Genomic DNA, 25338 nt, shown 5'->3' on the forward strand with positions numbered 1-25338 from the left:
ACTAGTGGAGAAGGGACGGTCAGGTTTAGGAACTCCAAGTAACAATTACTTACAAAAGCAGCCCTATCAGCAAAAAACGACCAACATGACCTATAGGGAACTTTTTATTTATATTAATATTATGAAGAGTAATTTTTCAGTGTCAGTATCACTTTAAAGGAACAGTAACACTAAAAAATGAAAGTGTATAAAAGTAATAACAATATAATGTACTGTTACCCTGCATTGCTACAACTGGTGTGTTTGCCTCAGAAAGACTACTATAGTTTATATAAGTAAGCTGCTGTGTAGCAATGGGGGCAGCCATTTAAAGGAGAAAAGGCACAGGTTACTTAGCAGATAACAGATAAATCCCCATTATATGGGGCTTATCTACTAGTTATCTGCTATGTAACCTGTGCCTTTTCTCCTTTTTTCCAGCTTGAATGGCTGCCCCCGTGGCTACACAGCAGCTTATTTATATAGTAGCTTTTCTGTAGCAGAAACACCAGTTTTTTGCAGAGCAACAGCACATTATATTTTAATTACTTTAAAACACTTTAATTTTTTGATGTTACTGTTCCTTTAAGAGGTTAACAAAGAATCAAGTATTCTTTGTTCCTTTAGTATTATTGATTCTTATGCAATTTGTCAACAAATATATTAAAAAAAACTCAGCAATTTTTCTTCCTCTGACACCATAACAATGTGGGGCTAATCATGTTGAAGGGAGGCATGATACATTTAAACTTGTGCCGGGCTGACATTGCCCCAATCAGAAAGCACAATGCAAATGAGCCTAGTGTGTCCTGTGACGTGTGCTGTACTGCTGCCTGGTTGTTATAGTGATAAGCTAGGGCCCTCTGCATCCTTGTTACTACTTATAGGATTTAAACATCAACCTTCTGTTCCTCTGGAGACAACACGGAGGGAAGAAAAAAAAATATCCTTTACAGGCAGAGTCAGAAGGAAGGTCCTTAGGGACTGGAAAGCCATACGTATTCTTTTCCTGGCCATGCCAGTGCTCAGCATTGATGCTGAGTCAGATACTGGTATCCCAGTATCCCTTTGTGATGAGCTTCCCTTGAAAACCATGGAGGAATTAGAGCATACATGTCCTCATCCTCGGTCGGTAAGTACTCTGCTCTCATGAATGAAACACAAAGGCAGTATATATATATATATGTAAAGAATGGAAGTGTTTTGTGCAGCAGACCTTTTGTGCAGCATTGTAAGCCATGGCAGTACACTGTCTGCATGCAGGGAAGTTGGATTACACAGCATTATTGCAGAGTCAGTGCTGAGGCAGGATTCCCAAGGCTGCTTTCAGCATGTACCACCGCACACAATTGCAAGCCCCCCCGATGGACACAGATACACTGATTCCTAGATGAACTACCCCACAGAGAGCATCAGTCTGCATCTGGCATGGCTAGAAGGGAGTGAGCTCTTTTGTACAGCAGCTGGAGGGACACTCCTCTCCGCATTGCTCTGTGCATTCACATCCGGTTTCATTATCAGCAATTATACAACACAAAGTTACATTGCCCAGGAAGAGACAGCAAAGATATAACCAGCGTATTCCTTCTATATATATTTAACAGCTGCCAGCAAAATAAATCAATCCTCCTTTCAACAGTTTTTCAGTATTTTTTGATCTTTAAATCTTTTAGAAACATAAAATAGCACAATTCAGGTACGGGATCCCTTATCTGGAAACTCATTACCCAAACTACCATTGGCCACCTCCTAATGACATAGGGTCACATTTACCAAGCAATTTTGTGAAAATGTTGATTTGAAATTTACTAATTGGTTTTCGCCAGTACTCGATTTTTTCCGATATTGTTTCTCAAAAAATTCCAGTTAATGTTTAGTTAACTTTTTTTTGGAAAAAAAAATTAGCAGGTTTGATCTGTCAAGTACCATTAAGTCCTGTGGAGGCTTAGAATAGTAGAAGAGTAGAATAGTCAGTCCTTGTGTCTTTGTGTCCTTGGCACATTTTCAAGGGGAAGTTAATCACTTCATTGTTTTCTATTTCTCCCAATATCAAGTGAAACTTAAACACATTATTGTTTCCCAAGAATGAGCCCCAATGCTCCTAAAATTGCTGCTGGAGCACTTCCTGTTTGGGAAAAATAAAGAGGATTCATGGAAATGAATGTACATTTAATTTCAATTTTTCAAGTTTTAACAATCCTTTCAGCTCCAAAAATTTTTGATTTTCGAACGGAAACTCAAAATTTTTATTCAACCGATAACAGCATTATCGTGGCATTTTATAAATTCAAATTTGTACCATGTCGAGTTTATATGACTTTGAAGGCCAGAAAAAAAAGAATTTTAGTAAAGCAGCCCCATAATCTGAAGCAAATCAGAGTGTATATAAATCTGCATGATTACCATGTATGCCCAGCTAAGGTATGTGCATTGGTAAAGAATAGGTTACCTAGGAATTTGGGTCAGCAGGGTCGGACTGGGACCTGACCCTTGCCAGCACTCCCCCTGCCTGACCGCTCCTCCCCTGACGTGTTCAATTATGCACGCTCAGGGGAGGACGTAGTGTGGGGGACCCTGCGGGGGGGTTGGGTCTAGGGGGCCCTGCGGGGAGGGGGTGCGGGGGGTGCAGCTGGCAGGGGCACCAGCCCCGGTGGGCCCTGCACTTCCCTGTCTGACCCTGTGGGTCAGCATTTAAAATTTCACATCCAAAAAAAGACTATGGGGCAGATTTACTAAAAAAGACAATTGGCTGCATATTTGCCTATTTATTAACAGGCACTGGCGAAGAAGCTCAGTGCTAGCGAAACTTTGTGCCTCTTCTCTGAGCACATTTTTGCAGTGAAGGAGTACAAATTCAATCATTTATAATTTACCTTCACTCCCGTCAAAACGCCATATCTGGTATCAAAACGCATGCGTTTTTTCTTGTTTACAGTATTATTCTGTATATAACTTGTTAATGTAAAACCTATTTTCCATGAACTCCTGTATTGTTACTGACTGCATTTCACACATGCTGACTGGCAGCCTTCCACAAAGATTTGTTTTATTAAATGAAATGATGAAATGGTTCCAAATAAATAATATTCTCTTTTCTTGTTTGTGGTTAATTAAAGTCATTAGCATGTGTATACTTTTTGTCTAGGTATTAATGTATTATTAATTTCAACCCGAGTGTTAGAAATAGCTTGTTAATGTTGTTGTTCAACTGTTTTTTTCTGTGACTTTGTTCTTACTGCAGCTGATAAGAGAGTTTAGTCTTTCTTTTGGTTCCATGGAAATTTAAAAAAATAATTGGGCACTTTCACCAAGTTCAGCAATTTCATTAATAAATACACATATCTATCCTGTATATAGCCACTGACAGGGACGGACTGGGGGGTGCAGGGCCCACCGGGGCTTCTGCCTCAGGAACCCCTGCACCCCCCAATGGTCCCCACCTTCACCTCCCCCATAGAGGCCCCCAACACCCTCCGACCGCTGTCTCCCTCCCCCCGAGTGCTCCTAAAAGAAGCTTACCTGCGGCGTGTCAGGGGAGGGAGACCGCGGATCGTGGGAATGCCCTAGGGGGAATCGCATCTGGGCCACTAGGGCCCACCAAGTTTTTTTCCGGTACCCCAGTGGCCCAGTCCGATGCTGGCCACTGATTTCAATCAACACTAGTTCACATACACTAGCGAATTTTCAACGAAAGACAGCGCCGCTAGAGAAAGTTTGCGCGAGAAAAGCATGCGCTGGCGAAAATTTGCTAGTGACAATTCGCCAGTATTCTCTAGCTGCAGAGAAAATTTGCATTTTAATGAATTAAGCACAGTCGCTGCAAATTTACGCCTGCAAAGTTGCACAAAGTATGGCAAAGCTTTCCGAAGCGAAGCTTCACTTCTTAGTAAATGTGCCCCATTGTCATTACTATTGCGCAAAATTCTGTTTTATTGAAGATGGCAATTTTAACAAATTTTGTTAAGGCTTTTCCAAGCTAAAGTGCTGTAAATGTCTAAATGGAAAGCTGGGGGGGTTTCCTTAAATATTGATGATCACTGGTTTTACAATGTACCTTTGGGACTATTCTGTTATGTCATAAAGCATCTAGTCATAAAGCATGACAGGAAGGAAGTGATGAATATCATATGACGACCAAGAACTACACTTCTCAATGTGCAAAGCAACAGCTGCATTAAGGTGAATCTGATAATATGCCACCTTCCTTAGCATATAGGAGAAGGAAAAGTTGCTTTTATTTCTATGGTGCTCCATCAGAAATATCAGGGGCTCGGGGTTCAGTAGACAGGAGCACTGGCCCAGGGTTTCAGGTAAGCGATTTTAATCACGGGGGAGGGGGGTGCCTAATATTTGGTACCCTCCCCAATCATTTCACTTTTCCTTCTTTAAAGGCAGATTTCAAGCTTTTAGTCTAACTGCTAGTAAAACAAAATATAAACTTATATAAACTCATATTCCTAAACATCCAGATAATAGACATGTGGGAGAGAAGATGAAATATCAGAAATTTTGTAGAAACAAATTCAACAGAGATTTGTGTTTTGGCACTTTTGGTGCAAATAAACACATTTACTCATTTTTAGAATCTTTTCCAAAACAATTGTATGCAAGCCTTTTGGTTTCATAAACGCCAAAAAGCACAATGTTTTGTTCCCTAAGTACACATGGTATGTTCTGAAATGTCCTACTTTAGGACATCAGAGTTTAGTCTTTATGCTCAAGAGCATTAGGGAAAATGCAGTGTGGTATATATGATTGTCTTGTTAATGTGTGAATCTATGCTAAAAAATAATATATGGCAACAAGCTGTAATATGTTTTTTTGCTTTTATTTGAATCCAGTGGGATATCTTGGTTGGTTGTGGGGATTATTTGGTAAATGACCTTGCATCATTCTTGCATCATACTCCCCTGAAATTCTACATTATACTGTATATATACTGCTTGAATGGTCTGACTTTCCAAAGATGCGCAAAGTTGCCGGCAGGATGAAATTTCACACAACTTTGGAAAACCGAAGTGATGCAAAGGTCTTTCCACCGGTGACTCCTGTTGTTGATGGTGGAAAGGCATTTCGGAAAGGTTAGTCGCCCTGGATATCAGAGATCTATCGCAGGCAACTACACACTCTGGGACGTCAGCCTTAAGGCTTAAAATTCAGAATGGGTCTGGTTCTCTTGCATCATTGGTCCTTTTCTTCCTCGCTGTTTTTTTAATGAGTGCCAGATATTATGTTTAAATATTGAATAATTTCAAGCATTTTTGGCCCTTTTGTTAGACTGGTTCTTTCTGTCATTTTTAGCCTGATGACTTTTGGGCAAATTCTATGACTTTGTCATTTCTGTCTTTTTGTTTCCTTGAAGATCATAAACTACTAATAAGTATCTGTCCTGTTACAAATAATTAATTCTATCTGAAATTTTAAATGTAGTATAAAATAGCCAATAACCTGTAAAAAAGTAACCAGCAGCTTTGTTCACCTGGCTATAGGTAAATCAATGAAAGCAAAATTTGATTAGACGACACGGATTACTGCATTCTATTACTGGTATTCTTACATTTGTAATACAGGACAAAGGGTACATTATTTCCTATTGTTTTCCTATTATTATTGTTGTTTTTCTTGTTTTCTTGATTTAGTGGGGTGAATCACAAAGCACATCTTACTAACTAGCAAGCATTAATTTCCATGAGTCACTTTTTTGTTTTATAACATCCTGCCGAGCAACTGTATATGATACACAGATCTGAGAGAGAAGGGGATGGAGAAACAGAGAAATTCTCTAAAATGCAATGAACAAATTATCTATAAAAACCACTGAATATCGGGAGTGAAAAATATATATATAATAATAATTGTAAATAATTTAGCTTATTATTTAGTGGCTGCTCTGCTTTTGATGGAATGTAACTCAATGGCAGGGGTAAAGAGCTGCCTTTTACATATCTGAATGATTACAAGTATGACTGCTTTGGGATAGCAGCATCTGCCACCCACACATACAAAGCTGTATATAAAAAATCATTGCAAATTAAACATAAAACCCAAATCCTTTTTTAATTAATATATCTATACCAGTTATAAATGTAAGTCTGAGCTGTCACTCATCACATTTCTCCTCCCTATAATGGTGTATCATTTGTATGGGCATTACGTCCCCCCATTCTGGGGTCATACAAAACGTGCCTTTATAACAATGTGCTCAAAGTGGTGCCTGGCTGCTTGCAGTGATTGGGAATTCTGAGATTGAACAGAACACAATTTAGTAGAGTTTATTTATTTAACTAACATTATAGAAAAGGATTTGAAATGATTTCTTAGGATGACAGGTCCCCTTTAAAGGGGTGGCTAACCTTTACTTTCACTTTTAGTATGTGTCCTATAAGAAAAGTGCCAATTAAATAAAGGCCAATATGCTATTGCACATACATGCAAAGGACGGTAACTTCATGGCGTTCTGAGAGACACAAAAATGCATAATGTAATGTAGTGAATTTGTACATTTTTCACTGAGAAACCTTGTTGATTTTAATTAAAATAATAAAATAGTCAATTCCATTCCTGGACTTCGGAAATGTTTTGGGTACCTTCTAGTCAAAATTTACAACTGGGCATGTCAGTACAATGGGAGCTATAAAATTATTTAATAGAATATCTGAGGTTGTTGGTTAATATATGTATTTTGTTTAATAGATGTATTTGGTAATAATGAACACTACAAGCTTTGTAGAACTGAATACACTCTAGCACCGGCTGTGTAATCTGTAGGAATTGGTTGCCAATAGTATTCTACGGATTGCAATATAATACAGGCAGAATTGTTTTATTACATAATAACAGTGCTTTCAAACTCTGTATTTTCGAATAAGCCTCAAACCATGTCTTTATCTGAAAGTAAGGTCACTTGCACTGAATCATTCAGCCGGGTTCCTGCTGAGATAAAGGAAGTAGGGCGAAATCTTAAACTAATAATAAGTATGGTCCAAGCCCTGCAGCCGGTAATCAGTTCCTGCACAGACAGAACGTGTGCCCTGGGAGATTATTGAAAGAAAATAGGCCTGGGTTTCAACATTTGTTTTCAAACAGAGCAAATCATCGGGGGGATTATTTGGGAACACTTTTCTATTCTGAAAGAAGATTTATCTGCAGGGCCTAAATAGATATAATTCACCAAATGGAAGTCCACCCAACTAGGTGGAGCCATCATACACCTCTGAGAGATCCTCGTCTAAATGCTCTTGAATAGCTGGAGGTCTATTGTGGATCACTGTTTCAATCCTCTAAATACATAGCAGAACTGGTAGCTTTGAGAGCTCAGACTCCAGACACAGGAAGGCACACACTATGATTATTCACAGTGAACGTTGCTTGGAGTCATAGGAAATCTTATTTAAACCATGTACCATTGCTCCATTTCTAAATATATTTCTGCAAGACTGATGATGCTGTGCTGAAAGAGCCAACAAGAAGGGATAATGTAATCACGTAACCTCTAAATATCGATGAAGGCCAAATGTACTGGGAAAAATAATTACTGATACAGCTCAAGGGGAGCAAGACAAATAGTACAACTGCAACTCATATATAGAGCAGGCAATAAACTGAACCTCTTTTCCAGGGAGATTACAATCTCATGACTAAATATATTTTATATAAGGAGAAACAACCCAGGACAAATGAATTAAAACACAAAAAGCACAGATATGGATTACAAGAGGGATATTTGCCTTATTGAAAAAAATAATTGACATTAAAACAGAAAAACACCAAAACAGCAGCTTTAGTTTGGAAAGGTGACTGTGGCTCCTTTTCTTATCTGCCTGTTCTGTCACTCGATTCATTCTGGTATGCTCATAGTTCTCAACAGAAACATATTCACACTTTTCATACTTTTTCTGATGCTCTAGAGTTTCCTATGTATCATCCATAATTTATTGGTAAATATGCATCCATAGAGATTTGTGTATGGTCGCTTTGTTTATTTATATAATGTGTTATGTCCCACTGTCCCCATGCATAAGACGGGAGAGAATGGATCTTTCCCCTATATGCCCGCCTAAGGTGGTCCTTATTGCTTGACAGAGATTAAGCCAGGGACAGGGGTAGCTCAAAATGGGGAAATTATCCCAAGGAAGCATAGAACGGCATACAATGTAAAAAGGATATTTTAGTATGATTTAGCCAAATACATTCTGTGGTTCCTGTGTACATAGGAGAACCTTTATTTCCTGTAGGAACAGTAACAATATTTAATAGCAAGGAGCCACACACAGTCTGAATGGGAGTGCAACTAACTTAAGCCACCAGTCTCCCAATCTCCCAATCTCCATAGGGGGGAACTCATTTTACTTCATCAGGATCCTTATTTTTGCTACATGGTGACTTTGCTAAACATCATAAGGAGGTTTTCCAGCACCACTACATGTTGAAATAAACATGGTGGTGCAGTTGTATGTATGTATGTATATCTTTATTTATAAAGCGCTACTTATGTATGCAGCGCTGTATAGTAGAATACATTAATACAAACAGGGTGTTAATAAGATAATAGATAAATACAAAGTATAATAATAAATACAGATAAATACAGCTGCAATAAGTTAAGAGTTGAGGACACAAGAGGAAGGAGGTCCCTGCCCCGTAGAGCAGTAGTAGTGGGGGGCACAACCAAATGATTGCTCTGCGAGGAACGGAGGAGTCGGCCGGGAACATACGGAGACAAATATAAGTGCTGTAGGTCACAGTGGGTGACACTACAATATAAGTGCCAGTTCCCAGATCAGGTGCTGGGCGAGTGCTCCAAAAGGTAGTCTTTAACCTTAGTTTTAAAAAGACTGGGGGAGGATTCTCTCCGGAGGAAATCAGGGAGGGCATTCCAAATGTAAGGGGCAGCAGGGCAGAAAGGTTTAAGGCGGGAAACCGCAGTAGTAGTGGGGGGCACAACCAAATGATTGCTCTGCGAGGAACGGAGGAGTCGGCCGGGAACATACGGAGACACAAGGGACGAGATGTAGTGAGGAGCAGAGGAATGGAGGGCTTTGAAGGTTAAGAGAAGGAGTTTGTAAGATATTCTTTGTTTAATAGGAAGCCACGATAGGGCCTTTAGCAGGGGAAGGGCCTGAACTCTCCTGGATGAGAGGAGGAGAATTCTGGCAGCAGTGTTTAATATAGACTGTAGGGGGGAAAGATGGGAGTTAGGGAGGCCGGTTAATAGCAGGTTGCAGTAGTCCAGACGTGACAGGATGGGAGCATGCATGAGCAGCTTAGCTGTTGCAGTAGAAAGAAAGGGATGAATTTTGGCAATATTGCGTAAGAAAAAGTGACAGGTTTTGACAGTGGTGTTAATGTGGTTAGAAAAGGAGAGACTGGAGTCAAAGATCACCCCCCAAACATTGCGCCGAATCGACGGGGTTGATGAGGGTGCCATCAATAGAGATAGAAAAGGGGGGGTAGGACCAGGCTTAGGCGGAAAGATCATTAGTTCAGTTTTTGTTAGGTTGAGTTTGAGGTGGTGTTGGTTCATCCAGTTAGAGATGGCCAGGAGGCAGTTAGAGATTTGAGTCTCAGTTTCAACTGTTAACGAAGGGGTCGACAGATAAATTTGGATATCATCAGCATACAGATGGTATTTGAAGCCAAATGAACGGATAAGATCTCCCAACGACAGCGTGTAGAGGGAGAACAACAACGGCCCAAGTACAGAGCCTTGAGGTACCCCCACATTAAGAGGAACTGGAGATGAGGTTTTATTAGCGTAGGAGACAGTGAATGAACGGTTAGAGAGATAAGAAGAGATCCAGGATGCAGCCTGACTACGGAGACCAATTGAATGCAGAATTTGCATCAGGAGGGAGTGGTCAACCGTATCAAATGCAGCCGATAGATCTAGGAGGATTAATATGGAAAAGTGACCTTTGGCTTTGGCAACCTGAAGATCGTTTGTAACTCTGCACAGGCAGGCCGGATTTGTGGAAAGGCCACAAAGGCCCGGGCCTAGGGCGGCAAAAATTGGGGGGGCGGCATGCCGCACCAGAATATTAAAGTTTTTCGCGCATACAGAGCAATGGGGACCTCTCCCCCACTGCTCCGTATGTGATTGAAAAGGCCCGCGCATGCGCGGTCGTGAGTTCGCGCATGCGCGGTGGGGAGGTTCGCCGTTCGCGCATGCACAGGGGGCGCGACAGAGAGGGGGCGGCCTCGGGGCGCCCTGCAAACAAATCCGCCCCTGTGCACAGGGCTGTTTCAGTAGAGTGTGCAGGCCAAAAACCAGATTGCAGAGGGTCTAATAAATTATGGGCATTAAGAAAGTTAGTGATACGGGAGAAGACAATACGCTCTAAGATTTTGGAGGCGAGCGGTAGGAGCGAGACAGGGCGGTAGTTAGAGAGACAGGACTGGTCTAGTAGGGCCTTTTTTAGGATGGGCTTGACACAGGCCTGTTTGAAGGAAGAGGGGAAGCGTCCAGAGGTCAGAGAAGAGTTAAAGATGTGAGTAAGAGTCGGAGTAAGTTCAGGAATGCAGTGTTTGAGCAGAGAGGAAGGCATAGGGTCAAGAGAGCAAGTGGTGAGCGGAGCCGACAAAAGAAGGTGGGAGACTTCGGAGACAGTTACGGGACCAAAAGAGTTTGGGAATCTGATTGCGGATGGACTCCACTTTGTTCATGAAGAACTCAGCAAAGTTCTGGGGAGAGTGCATAGGGTGAGGTAATGGGGTCTGTGAGGGACGCAGAAGGGTATTGAAAATAGAAAACAGGCGTCGTGGGTTGGATTTATTGTTATTTATAAGGGTGTTATAGTATTCCTGTTTAGCCTTCGACAGGGCAGAATTGAGGCAGGCCAATAGGAATTTATAATGGATAAAGTCTGCTTGCGTACAGGATTTCCTCCACATACGTTCCGCAGACCTCGTACAGAATTTGGTGCTCACATTCGGCCAGGGGCGTGGGTTTTGCGCCCGAGTACGCTTAGGCTGATGGGGTCCAAATAGGTCAATGGTGGAGGCAAGTATACTGTTGTATAGGAGAGACTGGACCTGAAAGAGGAAGCTAAGGCCGGGAAATCTACGTCGCATGTATTTCGAATTAATACGGTGGGGAAAGGAGCAGGTTGGGAAGGAGAGTGAGAGACAAGCAGTTCTGGATTACATGGAGTTACTGTATTTATGTAGGAACAGGCCATTCTGCAAAAGAAGACATATATCCAAAAATGGATTTTCCATTCTATTTAATAATGGCTTAATAAAGTATCTAGATATGTTCTAGCGCTGAGCTCAGAGAATTGTTTTTAGGTGACAATTGCAATAGAAGTGCTTTACTTTACTTTTTTTTTTTTGCTATTAAAGGGGTAGTTAACCTTTAAGTTCATTTATAGTAGGATGCAGATATTTAAATTATAAGACTATTTGTGATTGGTTTTTGTTTTTAATTATTTAACTTTTTGTTCAGCAGCACTCCAGTTTGAAATATCAACAGCTATCTGGTTGCTAGGGTCCAGTATACCATAGCAACCAAATCAGAGACTGGAATATGAAAAGAATAGGCCCTGAACTGATAAATGAGATATAATGAGATAGAAAGTTCCAGAACATGGAGACACTGAACATAAAAGAGATGTTTTCCAAGCCCTTGATACTGGAGCAAATTAGTGCAGATCTGATTTTGCTCCCCACAGTATCCTGTGTAAAATCTGCACATTAGACATTCTAGGTTCGTTATACAAATGCCCTTTTGATATTATTGTACCACAGCAAGAATATTAATTAATTAACAGTGACTCATACTATGTACACTTAAAGCAAATGACTTTAACTATTTATTCCCTTCTGTCTCTGTTTCCTTATTAGACTATAATTGCACCTGCCCCATTTGCTGAAGAAACAACGTATGAGTGTAAGGCCCCACATGAGAAATTAACCATTGCTCAGGCTCGTATAGGAACACCAGGTAAGTCCATGTCAGGTCTGAGCAAAGCCTGTAGTCTTTTAATAATTGTGAACGAGTATTTAATACAATGATACAAATTTAAAAATGGCCAAACCCCAATTTTTGGGGAAGAAACTTTACATTCAAAATAATGGTAATAAATATGCCAAACTAATGTGACCATACACTGTAGGATCCGCTCGTTTGGTGAGGTCGCCAAGTGAGCAGATCTTCTCCCGAGATATTGGGTTAATTCAATCCTTTGGCACTAGGGTATAGGCACTGTGGTTTGGGGAACATATCAATGAGCCGAAAGTGGTCCCCAATCCGACGGAAAATCAAAGCTGCCCGGTCAAGATCTGAGCAATTTCAGGCCAGATGTCGGTCAAGGAGGCCCATCATTGGTGCCCATACCCGGGCAGATAAGCTGCCAAAATGGTATAAAGGACTGATAACGGCAGCTGAAATCTGCCTTTGTATGGCCACCTTTAGATATGTTGAAAGATTGGCTGTTGACTGCATTGCTCTAAAGAAGTTGGCAGCAACTTTAAGCATTCTAAGTGAGTCAAGCAAAATAGTTTGGGCATCAGTGGGAACTCAAAATGTGTCACCTTTATATTCACTTTTAGAATCATGTAAATAATGACACTCTGAGACAACTTGCAATTGATTCTCATTTTTTATTGTTTTTCAGTTATTTAGCTTTTTGTTTAGCAGCTCACCAATTTTGCATTTCAGCAGCTATCTGGTTGCTTCGGTCTTGTTTACCTTAGCAACCAGGCATTGGTTTGAATGAGAGACGGACAATTTATTTAGAAGTCTCAGTATATCTTTGAAAGAAGGTAAAACGAAGCCATGAAGATGATGGCACGGGGGTTGCTTTGTCAAACATGTGAATGGCCACTGCGGTTACTCATAACCTTTGGTATATTTTTAGACTCCACCCACTTATATGAAATGATTGTATATTACTTTACCATGATATAAATGATTCAGTTAATTGTTATACATACTGCAGGGTTCATTACTTTGCGTTTTTATCAGAACTTACAATGTCCTTTTAATTAAAAAGGTAATCTGCTGATAAAATGTATTTCTTTAGTTTAATATTAAGAATATATTGTGCATCTTTATAATTGTCCCAAACTTGTGATACTAAGCACTGCATGTGCCTGACTTTTGTAGTGGGGGTAACCCCCAAACTCTTAGGATGTTGGAAAGAAACATATTTTCTGTTATTTTTCCAGTTGATCGTCCTGTCAGGGTGTATGCAGATGGAATATTCGATCTTTTCCACTCAGGCCATGCAAGAGCCCTTATGCAAGCCAAAAACCTGTTTCCTAACAGCTACCTGCTTGTTGGAGGTAACCCATTGGCAAAACAGTGTTAATTAAAGATAAAAGCAAGTCATGCAAGGCAAAGATGCAGCTATTTGATCTGGAATTGTTTCAGCATATAGATAATAAGGAATTGAAGGACAGACGCAGATTTATTTTTAAAAGTGCTAATTTATTGCAACTCACACAACATGTTTCGGGTGTCACAGGCCCTTTGTCAAGGGTCACATTTGTTGTTGTGCCCAAAAGTGCTGTGTGTATTGCAATAAAGTTGCTCTTTCAGCAGTGAATCTTCATTTGTCCTTCAGTTCCTTATTATCTACTTCCTGAGGGAGTATTTTGGGGCCAAGGACGGGGCACTGGTGGAACTGACTTTAGGACATATCACCTTCTGCTTCTAGTGTATATTATATTGTGCAGTGATTATCTGGAATTGGTCTTGTATGCACATATGAACTAAAGTCTAGTCCTGCTGTCCTTTTGTGTCCAACGAAAAGCTACAAGTGATTTAGCAAATAAACACGTTTTAATACTTTCTGATTCAACTAGCCATGGGCATTTCTATTCCAATTATCCATGAACATTTAATAAAGCAAGAGATTGACCTTCTCCTGGCAGTGATCTCCTCCCAAGTTTCCAGTACGAGTGTATGCTGGCTCCCTTGTCTGCCGTAGCCGAGCAGTGAAATCTCATGCAGTTAAGAACTAGCAGCACCAAAATAACCACAGTTTAGACAAAAAGCCCAAAGTGTCTATTTCAGACAGAAGATAACACTAAGGGGCACATTTACTAACCCACAAATCCGAATTGGAAAAATTCCGATTGGAAAACAAACATTTTGCGACTTTTTTGTATTTTTTGCGATTTTTTTCGGCGCCTTTACGACTTTTATGAAATTGTCGTGACTTTTTCGTTACCAATACGATTTGCGCGAAAAACGCGAGTTTTTCGTAGCCATTACGATTTGCGCGAAAAAACGTGAGTTTTTCGTAGCCATTACGATTCGCTCGTATCTTGTCACGACTTTTTCGTATTGAGCGCTCGTAAGCGGCGGGGCGATTTTGGAAGCCTCCCATAGGACTCAATGGCACCCTGCAGCTCCAACCTGGCCCAAGAAAATGAATGAATCCGAATGTTTCGTACTCGGCGCGAAAGCTGTGAAAAAGTCGCAACTTTTTAACGCTATGAAAAAATTGCAACATTTTGCGCAACTTTCGGAATGGCTACGAAAAAGGCGCGACTTTTTGCGCAAGTTTTAACGCTACGAAAAAATTGCCAGATTTTGCGCAACTTTCGGAATGGCTACGAAAAAGTCGCGACAATTTTCCGAAAAATCGCAAAATACTGATCATTACGAAAAAACCGCAATCGGACACATTCGGCCCGTTCGTGGGTTAGTAAATGTGCCCCTTAGAATATGTCCTATGTGGTCCCAATTATGTGCCTGTGATTGATATATTTCCTTGCTCTAACCATAAGCCCCCAATATTTACATACACATATGGATCTTCCTTTCAGAGCATCTTAGGACCAGGTAAACATACAAACAGGTACAAACTAGGTACAGTATGTTCCACACTCTGTAGAGATTAGGACATATTTCCCCATATGTAATACAAGGCACTAATTTTGCCCAGGAACAGTAACTTATAGCAACCAAAAAGATGTTTGCTTTTAAACAGGTGACCAGAAAATTCTAGGTGCTGAATGGTTGCTCCTGGGCACACTTCATGCCTTAATTACATAACCTCTTAAGGTTTGATAAACAGATCATATTCTTACTTCATGCACCATTTAAACCGAGTTATGATGAAAGAGAACTATATTTCCAACATAAGAAGCTATTTCATCTACAGTAACAATTCCCAGCTATACAGTGCCCATGATTTCCTGTGTGGATATTGGCAAATTGTGCTAAATAAAAAGTCATAGAAGGCCTTAAAGTGTAAATGTGACTAGGAAATCTGGGGCTTAGCATACTGAGCCCCATATTGTTGAATTGCGTGCATTTTTCAAGGGATTTACCCAGCCTCTGCCAGGGACCATAGAAACCTGTATCAACAGAAAACCATACCAACTATAAACATATATACCACATTAACTTGAATTTTGTCTAAAAATATTGGGACCTATATATAGGGTAACAGATTGGGGGGGGGGTTAAAATCTGTGGCAATCTGTGGATTCTAGCAAATGCCAGAGGCGCTGATGTAAGATCCCATAGGCAGTTAGTATTTGTTGGGCCTGTGGCAGGCTGTTTGGGCCTCTGTGTAATTGAAAGGGCCAGGGCCTATTTTAAATCACCTGTGGAGCTGGTGGAAATATAATTATACCAGCTTTAGAGATAGTAATGTAAGAAATGTTAAATATGAAACATAATCAGGTACTTAGAAAGTACAAAGCAACAATGGGACTGGTTCCTATGCACTGGTATGCTTTTACCCCAATGCTATTAAATTATCGACCAGGTTTTATGAACTAATATGTTAAGTGCACAACATAATAAAATTGCACCAAGCAACAGCCTTTGTTACTTGTTTCATATGAAAGTTTGCAGTGATGAACTGACTCACAAATACAAAGGCTTTACAGTGATGAATGAGACTGAACGATATGAGGCTCTTCGTCACTGTCGTTATGTGGATGAGATTATCACAGATGCTCCATGGACCCTAACACCAGAATTCCTAGAGAAGCATAAGGTACAATATGTTTATTAAGTCTTTATATACATTGTAGGATTTGTTTCATTTGTTCTTCTTTATGATATAGATTGTGATCAACCAAAATCAACCAAAGAAATAAAATGCCATAAAAGGCAATTTAATACCGGGAAGCCATTAAAGAGAATAGCTTGGACACATGATACAGGCTCTACCACATCTTCACCAGCCATTCACCTTACAATGAAATGATTGTGGGCGGCATAGGCAGCAGAGCAAAGCAACCTATTTAATTTCCCTTGAGATATAAAGCTTATATTTGTTATAACTTTTACTGCAAAGACTAAATCCCATTTTAAAGGAGGAACTATATTATAAAGCCTTTTATATTATCCAATTTTGTTAGAAGTCTAAAGTTGCTGTTTTTGTTTCCAGATAGATTTTGTTGCACATGATGACATCCCATACTCTTCTGCAGGTTCAGATGATGTTTATAAGCATATAAAAGAAGCTGGTAAGCATTATTCTGTGTATCTACATATAATATATAAGAACTAATTTAAGAATATGTTTCACTGATAATCTCTGTTCACATAATCCTTTCCTTTCCAGTTGACATCTATATCTATAATCTACATGTGCTCTTAATTCCCATAGAAACCTTATAGCATGTTTGAAATTAGATTAGGTTGGAAATTAGAATGAAAGATTAATAGGAGAGGGCTAAAAACATAGATAAGCAATTCCAAACAAGAATAACTATAACATTAAGCTCTTGTGTTTTTTTGGTTTCTGGGGTAAGTGACCACAACAACGAGATAGTTCTTAGCACTTGCATGCTGGACTGCAAAATAGTAAACTTGTAAATGAAAAACCATACCAAACAAATTTCGAAGGTGCTTGCAATAGGTCCTTCTATTATAGAGAGAATTTAAAGGTGAACATTCCCTTTAATGTATCTAAGAAACATGGCAACTGTTTTTATTTCTTGCTATGTTTATGCTATTTGCCTTTCTAATCTGCCTGAAAGTAATAATGCTGTCTGTTGCTAGAGCCAGTCACCATGACAACTAGAAAGCAGACTGAGTGCGTGTCTAGATTTCTAGATTTCTATAGTTATTTATATTGGGTAACTTTTCTGTTTTGTCGCTCTACCATTCATCCTTCATTCTGACCCTTAGACAAATGGTTGCCATTGCCTAGCAATCAGATAGCAATTTAACCATAGATTTAGGAACTATGGCACCTGTAGTCTGGGACCTGACTGGCAGTCACTATAGAGTTTTACCATTGAGGGTTAAGGATGATGGCAGCCAGGTCACTTTGTTGGGGGCAGAAGGTTAAACTGCCATGAAACTGACAGAAAAACGTATTTAAAACCATAGCAAAAAATTGGTGAAAATGTCCAGCTGTAATTGCCCACATCATTCTAGTTTAAAATATACTGAGTCTTTAAAATAAAACAAAAAAAAAAAAAGACTTTTTGCTTTTTAGGATGAAAATATGTTGAAGAGAAGAACATATAGTTTTGTATCCTCCTTTGTATTTATCTTTGACAGGCATGTTTGTGCCCACACAAAGGACAGAAGGCATCTCCACATCTGACATAATCACTAGAATTGTGCGTGATTATGATGTTTATGCAAGGCGCAACTTACAAAGAGGCTACACTGCAAAAGAGCTAAATGTTAGTTTTATAAATGTAAGTATAAAGACTGGCTTATTGCTTAAGTTCAGGAACTTTCCCCAAAACAATGTTTAGTTTGTGCTCTCTTCCTCTGCCTGTATAGGTAATGACCATGGTGAAGTTCTTCTGTTATACACAAACTGAATCCTCCTTCCATTCTCCTAAAAGCTGCATTTTGCTTAAATTGTAACCTTATCCATAGTGAGAGTCTGAAATAATGGGGTGATGCTGTACTATTATATCTCACCTGGGTTGCGGTTATCTCGTGTTTGCTTTATATCTGTTTGCATTAACTACCTTGATCTCCTATGATTGATTATTCCTTTGTAGTTTGTAAATACGGATTTGCTGGAATTCAGCACGGTTTAATGTCATCTTCAGATACCTGTACTACCTTTAGTATTATGTGATTTTTCTCAGCATAACTCTGTTCTTGTGCACTTGTCCCCCTGTGATCAAGCTTTCGCTCCAGTACCCTACAACTATATAATCCAGGGGTTTACTGAACCTGCTTGGACCAGCCAGCTGCCATATAAACAGATAGCTACACCCCACTCAGCTGCAGCCCAAGGCTCCTGTCACACAGTGTTTATTCTCGGCCTGCGGAAAAACACAGACTGCGTATCCAGCCCCAGTTCCAACAAGCTTATTGTTCTGCCTGCACCCGGAGCCATAGTGTCAGCACACCGAGCAGATTTCCGCACGTAATTGCTCTGGGTGCATACACATAATAAGCTTTTTGAAGCATATAGCCAGATTCTTGGCCTGGTTTTATATGTTTTTCAGTCTATAGCTCATGTGTATTACTGTTGTGTTCGAAAGCTGGGAGAGTAGAAACTCCACTGATCCTCAGGGAATAAAAGTCCAATGCTGATTGGTCTATGGCAAGTGCTGGGCATCATATCTCACAAGCTGGGAGCAGCACTACTGCATGTATTACAAAAAGAGGGATAGCACAAGGTTTCTGGTGTGGCTCCCTTTTCTCGCTTGCAGGATCTTTACAAATTACAGGGCTGGGGTCGGACTTACTCAAAGTTTAAAGGTGTTCAGGTAGATTGGCCATGCTTAGGCATAATGAGATTTGCCAGGGCGAATCGGGAATGTAGTTTCGGAATGCTGAAAGGTATCTATATAGCCACATCTGTATCTCTAGTCTAAGGGTAAGGTCACACGGGGCTTATTGTCAGCCCACGGAGTATAAATATTCATTATGACTGCGCTGAATCCAACCAGGTGCAGGCACATGCAGCCGATATCTGCCTTTCAATGCCAAGTGTAGGGATGCCCTGTGTGAGGAGTACTACTCTGCCCTAAAATGTTCTGTATACTTGCATGGTTTAAGCAGCAAGATATTTTGGATTTCTCTATACATGAAAACTAAAATCTTTCAGGAATCAGATATGGTAACTACCATACAGCAGATATGGGGGGCTCAGATTGCACAGTAGTCCCTCTCAACACATAAAAACCCCAGCCACTACCTGGTTAATTTTCCCTTGCTGCAAATGGGCAGCATGGCTTGTTAAGGCAGGGCTATTATACTGAAACACAGGCGTTAGCTAATCCTTACACATGTAGTAACCAGCACTTCATCATTGGCCTCTCTGTCTATAATGTCCTCTATTGTACTTGTAACCATTGTCACTTGTTTTCTTGCTGGAACTTGTCTTGAGAAAACTGGCAACAGAGTTAAGATATGTTATTGTTCTGATTACTGTTGATTATGTTCAATATCTCATTAATTAGGAGAAAAAATATAGATTTCAAAACCAAGTTGACAAAATGAAAGAAAAAGTAAAAAATGTGGAAGAAAAATCAAAGGAATTTGTTTATAAAGTAGAGGAAAAGAGCCACGACCTCATTCAGAAGTGGGAAGAGAAGTCCCGAGAGTTTATTGGAAACTTCTTAGAGTTATTTGGACCTGATGGAGCCTGGGTAGGTGCCTAATTTCAGTTTCCTAGTGTTGTCTGAAAAGAAAATCACTGGTATGAATAATTATACATTTTGATAAATACTTCAATAATATAGATTCATTTATATGTAAGTTAATATATTAGGTTTGAGGGAATATGGGCATTTATTCAAATTCAAAACTGATTTTTCAGAAACTTGATCATGAAAAAATTTCATCATGAATTAAACTTAATCGCAAAAAAAAAACAAAACCAAAAAAACTTGGTTTCCATGAAAATCAGATTTGTACATCCATTTTTTTTTTTTTTTTTAAATTATCCTAAAAAAGAATGTTTAATGTTGAAAAAACACCTCCCAATTGCTTCTATAAAAGCTCTTCCACTGATTTTCATGCAATGTGGCAAGAATGCAAACTTTAGTAAATTAGCCCTACAGATAGAGATGTAGCGAACTAATTTGCACGAAAATCGGGTGTTCGCAAGTTCGCGAACTTTTAGCGAAGTTCGCAATTTTGGGTTCGCCTTAGCTGGAGCCAAATTTTGACCTCTCACCCCAGAGCCAGCAGATACATGGCAGCCAACCAGGCAGCTCTCCCTCCTGGACCACCCCCGGACCACTCTCTATCATATATAAACCGAAGCCCAGCAGCCATTTTACATTCTGCCTGTGTGTGCTTGATGAGTTAGCATAGGGAGAGAGTTGTGCAGGGGTTTGAGGGACAGTTTAGGTAGCTTTGCTGACTAGTAATCTACTTTCTACTGCTCTGTATGTAGCTGCTGTGGGCAGCTGTCCTGCTGATCATCTGCTGTAACCCAATAGTCCTTGTAAGGACTGCTTTTATTTTCTGATTACTGTTACTCTAGTGTTCTTTTCATTGTGTACTGCAGCTCCGTCTGTGTGTGTTGGAGGTGTGCTGCTCATAGTAGTGCACTAAGCACCAACCACACATTGAACCGGCTGTAACCTTTACACGACTTGATTGGCATGTAGATGCCGGACGTTTTAAAGCAGTTTATTACACAAGTTTAGAAATGTAGTGTGATTTCTGCCCTTTACAGCACAAAACGCAACGCTGTGTCAACAACGTATTTTTCAGAGAAATTTTTGCCCTTGATCCCCCTCCTGCATGTCACTGTCCAGGTTGTGGCACCCTTTAAACCAGTGTTTTTCAACCTTTTTTGGGCAAAGGCACACTTGTTTCATGAAAAAAATCACGAGGCACACCACCATTAGAAAATGTTAAAAAATTTAACTCTGTGCCCAGCAGCAGTGCCCCCCTAGTACATTGGTGCCCAGCAGCAGTGCCCCCTAGTACATTGGTGCCAAGAGCAGTGCCCCCCTAGTACATTGGTGCCCAGCAGCAGTGCCCCCCTAGTACATTGGTGCCAAGAGCAGTGCCCCCCTAGTACATTGGTGCCCTGCCTACGGCACACCAGGCAACATCTCGCGGCACACTAGTGTGCCGCGGAACAGTGGTTGAAAAACGCTGCTTTAAACAACTTTAAAATCAGTTTTCTGGCCAGAAATGGCTTTTCTAGGTTTTAAAGTTCGCCTTCCCATTGAAGTCTATGGGGTTCGCAAAGTTCGCACTTTTTGACGGAAGTTCGCGAACGGGTTCGCAAACTTTTTTTGTGAGGTTCGCTACATCTCTACCTACAGAATGAAAAATTATGATATCATTTGAACTGATCAGAAACCTTTAGAATTCTGCAGGTTGCATTTTTCTTACCTGTTTCACCTGTCTGCTAAGAATTCCCATACAGTAATAATATTATATTATCATAGTCATTTCAAACCAAACTAGGTTTTGTGTGTAGTTTCATTTTATGGGGACCCATGCCAACCCAGAATGCACTGCGCTAAAACAGGGTTCTTCTTTTCTCCAGAAGCAGATGTTCCAGGAGCGCAGTGGAAGAATGCTCCAAGAGACAAGAGACAGTCCCACTGGCAGTCCTATAAGGGAGTGCTCGCCATCACGCTCTCCATCTCCCACTTTGCCATGGATGCATAACAAGTCATCACCTCCTTCTTCTCCAAAAGGCGCTTCGGCCTCTATTAGCAGCATGAGTGAGGGAGATGAGGATGAAAAGTAACCTATAAGAACTTTCATAGGAAACAGTTAGGTCTTTAGTTAGAAAAGGTTTCCAAAGTATTCTTGTCACAAGACACAGGCTATTATAGGGATTTTACATGGAGAGAACAAAGGTGTCGAGAAGTAATCAGACATCTTAGTTTGGTCTTTAAAATACAAAAATTAAAGGTTTGGTCTTAGTTACAGGCATTGGTGCCATTGATAGGGTCATCTGTAAAAGAAGGACCAGTAGCAGCTCAAGTTAATGTATTACTGACATCAACAGGGTCCTGCAGTATGAAGTGATTACATATAAAAGAGAGCATAATATGGAGGTGGAGAAGAGAAGCTATCTTGGAAGGTTAGCATATGGACATTAGAACAGATGCATGCCGTGCTTATGTGCACAGTAAACCAACAATGTTTTCCTATTTTCTACAATGAGTTATGGGAAATTGCTGTAAGATGACAATTCAGTTAGCTTGTAAAATACCAAGCAGGCTGTTTCATTCCTATGCATCACCCAGCTAGCCTTCTCTTTCAACATAAGAATTCTGTTAAGGAGGGATGGTGAAAATACAGAAAAAGTGCATTTAATATACCTGTTTCACTTACATATTTTGTTGTACTAATTGAATTCTAGCTTGATTGCTCTACTGCTAGGAAAATATACTGTAATGAAATCCATCCATGATACATAAAGGAAAATATTTCTAAATGACTGAAGGTCATACTATGCTTGAATAGATGTGCAGTCACTCATGCCTTCAGCCGAGTGGCTGGAGACTAAACATCCTGGGCCGCAGGCATTTGCCTGTAACAGTGATATTTAACCAGCCTGTAGAAGAAAATGGAAAGCTCCAAGCTTGGCAGGGCTTACAAGGCAACCCAAGGGCCTACAGGATTATGAACAGCTGGAGGGCTTTACATGGGCGTCTATTGGTTTTCTCCTGTTACTGAAAGAAAATGAAGGTTGTTGTATACAGAGCAATAGGCATAATTTACTTGAAGGAAAAAAAAACCCCACTATATGGCGTAAAAAACCACTCCCTGATATGCCTCTGTCATGCTTTAGCCACTGCGTGATTTTGCTTGAATCTAATGCTACTTTATAGTAAGCCTAACTCTTTTTGGGGCCCTTGATCCAGAGGCATTGAGAAATATGGCATTTGCTTATTCTTTATGTGCAGTAACTTTAATGGCCCTTTCCTGAGCAAACAGAACGTAAATGGTAATGCCTTAAAAAATATTCAAAAACGTTTTACTGTGGTTAAGAAATGGGGCAGCTAATGTAAGGAAAATACATGAAAGAGGCAGTTAAAGGGGTTTTTCACCTTTAAATTAACCTTTAGGGCAAAGACACACAGAGCTACTTAGTATCAGATACTTCTTGTGGCTACTAAACACCAGAAAGTACCCTGCCATATACAATACTGAGAATTGCCTCTGCTAAAAAACAAGTACAGACAATTATCAGTAAATGATCAGCATTGTCTATTACATTATTATATTATAGTAGCCGTGACAAGTAGCTGCTACTAGTAGCTCCAAGTGTCTTTACCCTTAGTATGATGAAGGGAGAGTGATAGTTTGAGGCAGTTTGCAATTGGTTTTCAGTCAATTATTTGTGGGTTTTCTCTCAGTTCACTTTTTGTTCAGCAGCTTTCCAGTTTGGGATTTAAGCAGCTATCTGGTTGCTAGGGTCTTGTTTACCTTAGCAACCAGGCAGTAAGTATAAGTTAGTTATAAGTATTATAAGTAGTTATAATAAGAGACTGGAATATAAATAGAAGAGGGACTGAATAGAAAGATAAGGAATACAAAGTACCAATAATATTAAAATTGTAATCTTACAGAGCAATAGTTTTTGGTTGTTGGGGTCAGTGACCCCCATTTGAAAACTAGAAATATGAAGTAGAAAGGCTAATAATTTGAAAACTATAAAAAAAAAAATATATATATATATTTGTGCCAGTCTGTATGGAGTCAAGTACACTCTACTTATGAAGTTAGCGGGTTATTTAATAAAAGGTGCTAAATTTGCCCATGAGCAGCAACCAATCAGCAGGTAGCATTTACTTGTCACCTGTTTAAAAGCAAAGAGCCATCTTGTTGGTTGCTATGAATTACTGCACCTGGGTAAACTTAGCCTCTTTTATTACATATGGGGGTTAGTGTGAATGTAGCCTGTTTGTAATCCTTATATAATCATGCACACCTATCAGATTGTTGCCCCAGGAAAGGCTGAGTGCACAACACAAGCTTGGGACTAGCAGGTGGGCTGGAGTCCTCCATGATACCAGTTGATGAAGGTTAAAACAAATCCACAGGGCCCTATTTAAACCACAACACCCTTTTTTGCCAGTATAATGTTATGTAAAGAACTCAACCAATTTTTCACAGTGAGCATTTGACCATGGTTTGTTATTTATTAGTACATCTAGGAGTGAAGCCATTATGTATTACACATGAATGATCTTTTCACTGGGACACAGAAGGCAATACATCTGCATAAATCTAGGTATAGGGTTAATTGTCACATTCATTGTTAAAATAAACTGAGTTAGCTCTTTTTGGTGTGATCAGTGAGGCCATTAACAAGGAATAAAAAGTGCAAGTAATGGGATCTGTAATGCAGAAACCCATTATGCAGAAAGGATACAGGAGGCCCATCTCCCCCAGAGTCCATTTTAATCAAATAATTAACTATGTTTTTAATTTCCCTTTTCTCTGTAATAATAAAACAGTACCTTGTGCTTGACCCCAACTTTGATGTAATGAATCCTTATTGGAGGCAATAGACTTGAAGTATGGTGATCCAAATTACAGAATGACCCGTTATCTGGAAAACCTTAGGTCCCATGCATTCTAGATAACAGGTCACAGGTTTCCCTGAAGATAAAACCCTGCTCCCCACACTTACCTAAGGCTAGATGTACCGAACGGTTTGAATATTTCCTGGGTTTTCCTACATTCATGCTAGAAATCATCAATGACAGTTGATTTATTTTGCAGATATTAAATTCACTATTAATGTATACTTATTGAAATCTACTACAACAGCTGTATTTTATATAGTGGGTTTAGCATATTTTTTAAATAGTGGAACGGGGCTTGCAATGGTCTGCCAGACATTAGGCCACTCTATTTATATGGGCGTATTTATTACTGGCTGAAAATGATAAATAAATATAGAAGAGTGAATAGGGAGTGTGGAATTTCCCACAGGTAAGGTGTGGGGAGCCTTGTTTCACCCTCTAATAAATATGCCCCTTAGCGTCAGTTTAGTTACATATTCTTGCAAAGTCTTGTGTCTTGATTAACCAAAACGAATCCGCAGAAACTGAATGGGAAATAGATAGTGCTAAACCAGTGCCTTCTGTATTCCAGCTTCAAATGTGCCCACTTTGTTTCAAATCAATATCGGGAGCCTTTACTATGAACCCTGTGTTGTTTTAGACTTTTCTAAAGTGAAGGGTGGCAGGATCCAGAATGTCTATATGTAATTCCTGGAAGAAAAGTCCTTTTTTTTCTAACAATAAATACAAGTGACTCGAAAACGTCCTGGCTGCGATTTTATTGAACAAGTATGTTATTTATATATTATTTAGACTACATTTATCTGAAAAAGACCATTAATAATCAACCCCCCCCCCATAGTGTATACAATACAGAATTCCATTCTGCTTTGATTTTTAGGCAGGTTCATAGATGACGATAATGCTGACTCTCTGGCAGGGTCAGACTGGGCTGGCGGGACAAAGGGA

At 39.8% G+C, this 25338-nt stretch overlaps 1 protein-coding gene across 2 annotated transcripts; it reads left to right on the plus strand.

Moving 5' to 3' along the window:
- Positions 1–801: 801 nt before the first annotated feature.
- pcyt1b (phosphate cytidylyltransferase 1, choline, beta) lies at positions 802–25132 on the plus strand. Of its 2 annotated transcripts, none has more exons than XM_002933627.4 (8): positions 802–1111; positions 11821–11920; positions 13147–13263; positions 15787–15938; positions 16335–16413; positions 17459–17601; positions 19333–19521; positions 21387–25132. In XM_002933627.4, the coding sequence occupies exons 1-8, from the start codon at positions 995–997 to the stop codon at positions 21591–21593; spliced, it is 1104 nt and encodes a 367-aa protein (XP_002933673.2). In that variant the 5' UTR covers positions 802–994; the 3' UTR covers positions 21594–25132. The 2 variants fall into 2 exon arrangements, with proteins under 2 accessions (XP_002933673.2, XP_004911814.1); XM_004911757.3 differs by having other exon boundaries at positions 21390–25132.
- The last annotated feature ends 206 nt before the right edge of the window (positions 25133–25338 follow it).

Source organism: Xenopus tropicalis, chromosome 2 (assembly GCF_000004195.4).
Source record: "Xenopus tropicalis strain Nigerian chromosome 2, UCB_Xtro_10.0, whole genome shotgun sequence".
NCBI classification, from domain to species: domain Eukaryota; kingdom Metazoa; phylum Chordata; class Amphibia; order Anura; family Pipidae; genus Xenopus; species Xenopus tropicalis.

Coding starts and splice junctions, on each gene's coding strand:
- pcyt1b (XM_002933627.4), top strand. CDS start 995: ATGCCAGTGCTCAGCATTGATGCTGAGTCAGATACTGGTATCCCAGTA. Junction 13,264..15,786: donor CAGCTACCTGCTTGTTGGAG/GTAACCCATTGG, acceptor TTCATATGAAAG/TTTGCAGTGATGAACTGACT. Junction 15,939..16,334: donor AATTCCTAGAGAAGCATAAG/GTACAATATGTT, acceptor TTTTGTTTCCAG/ATAGATTTTGTTGCACATGA.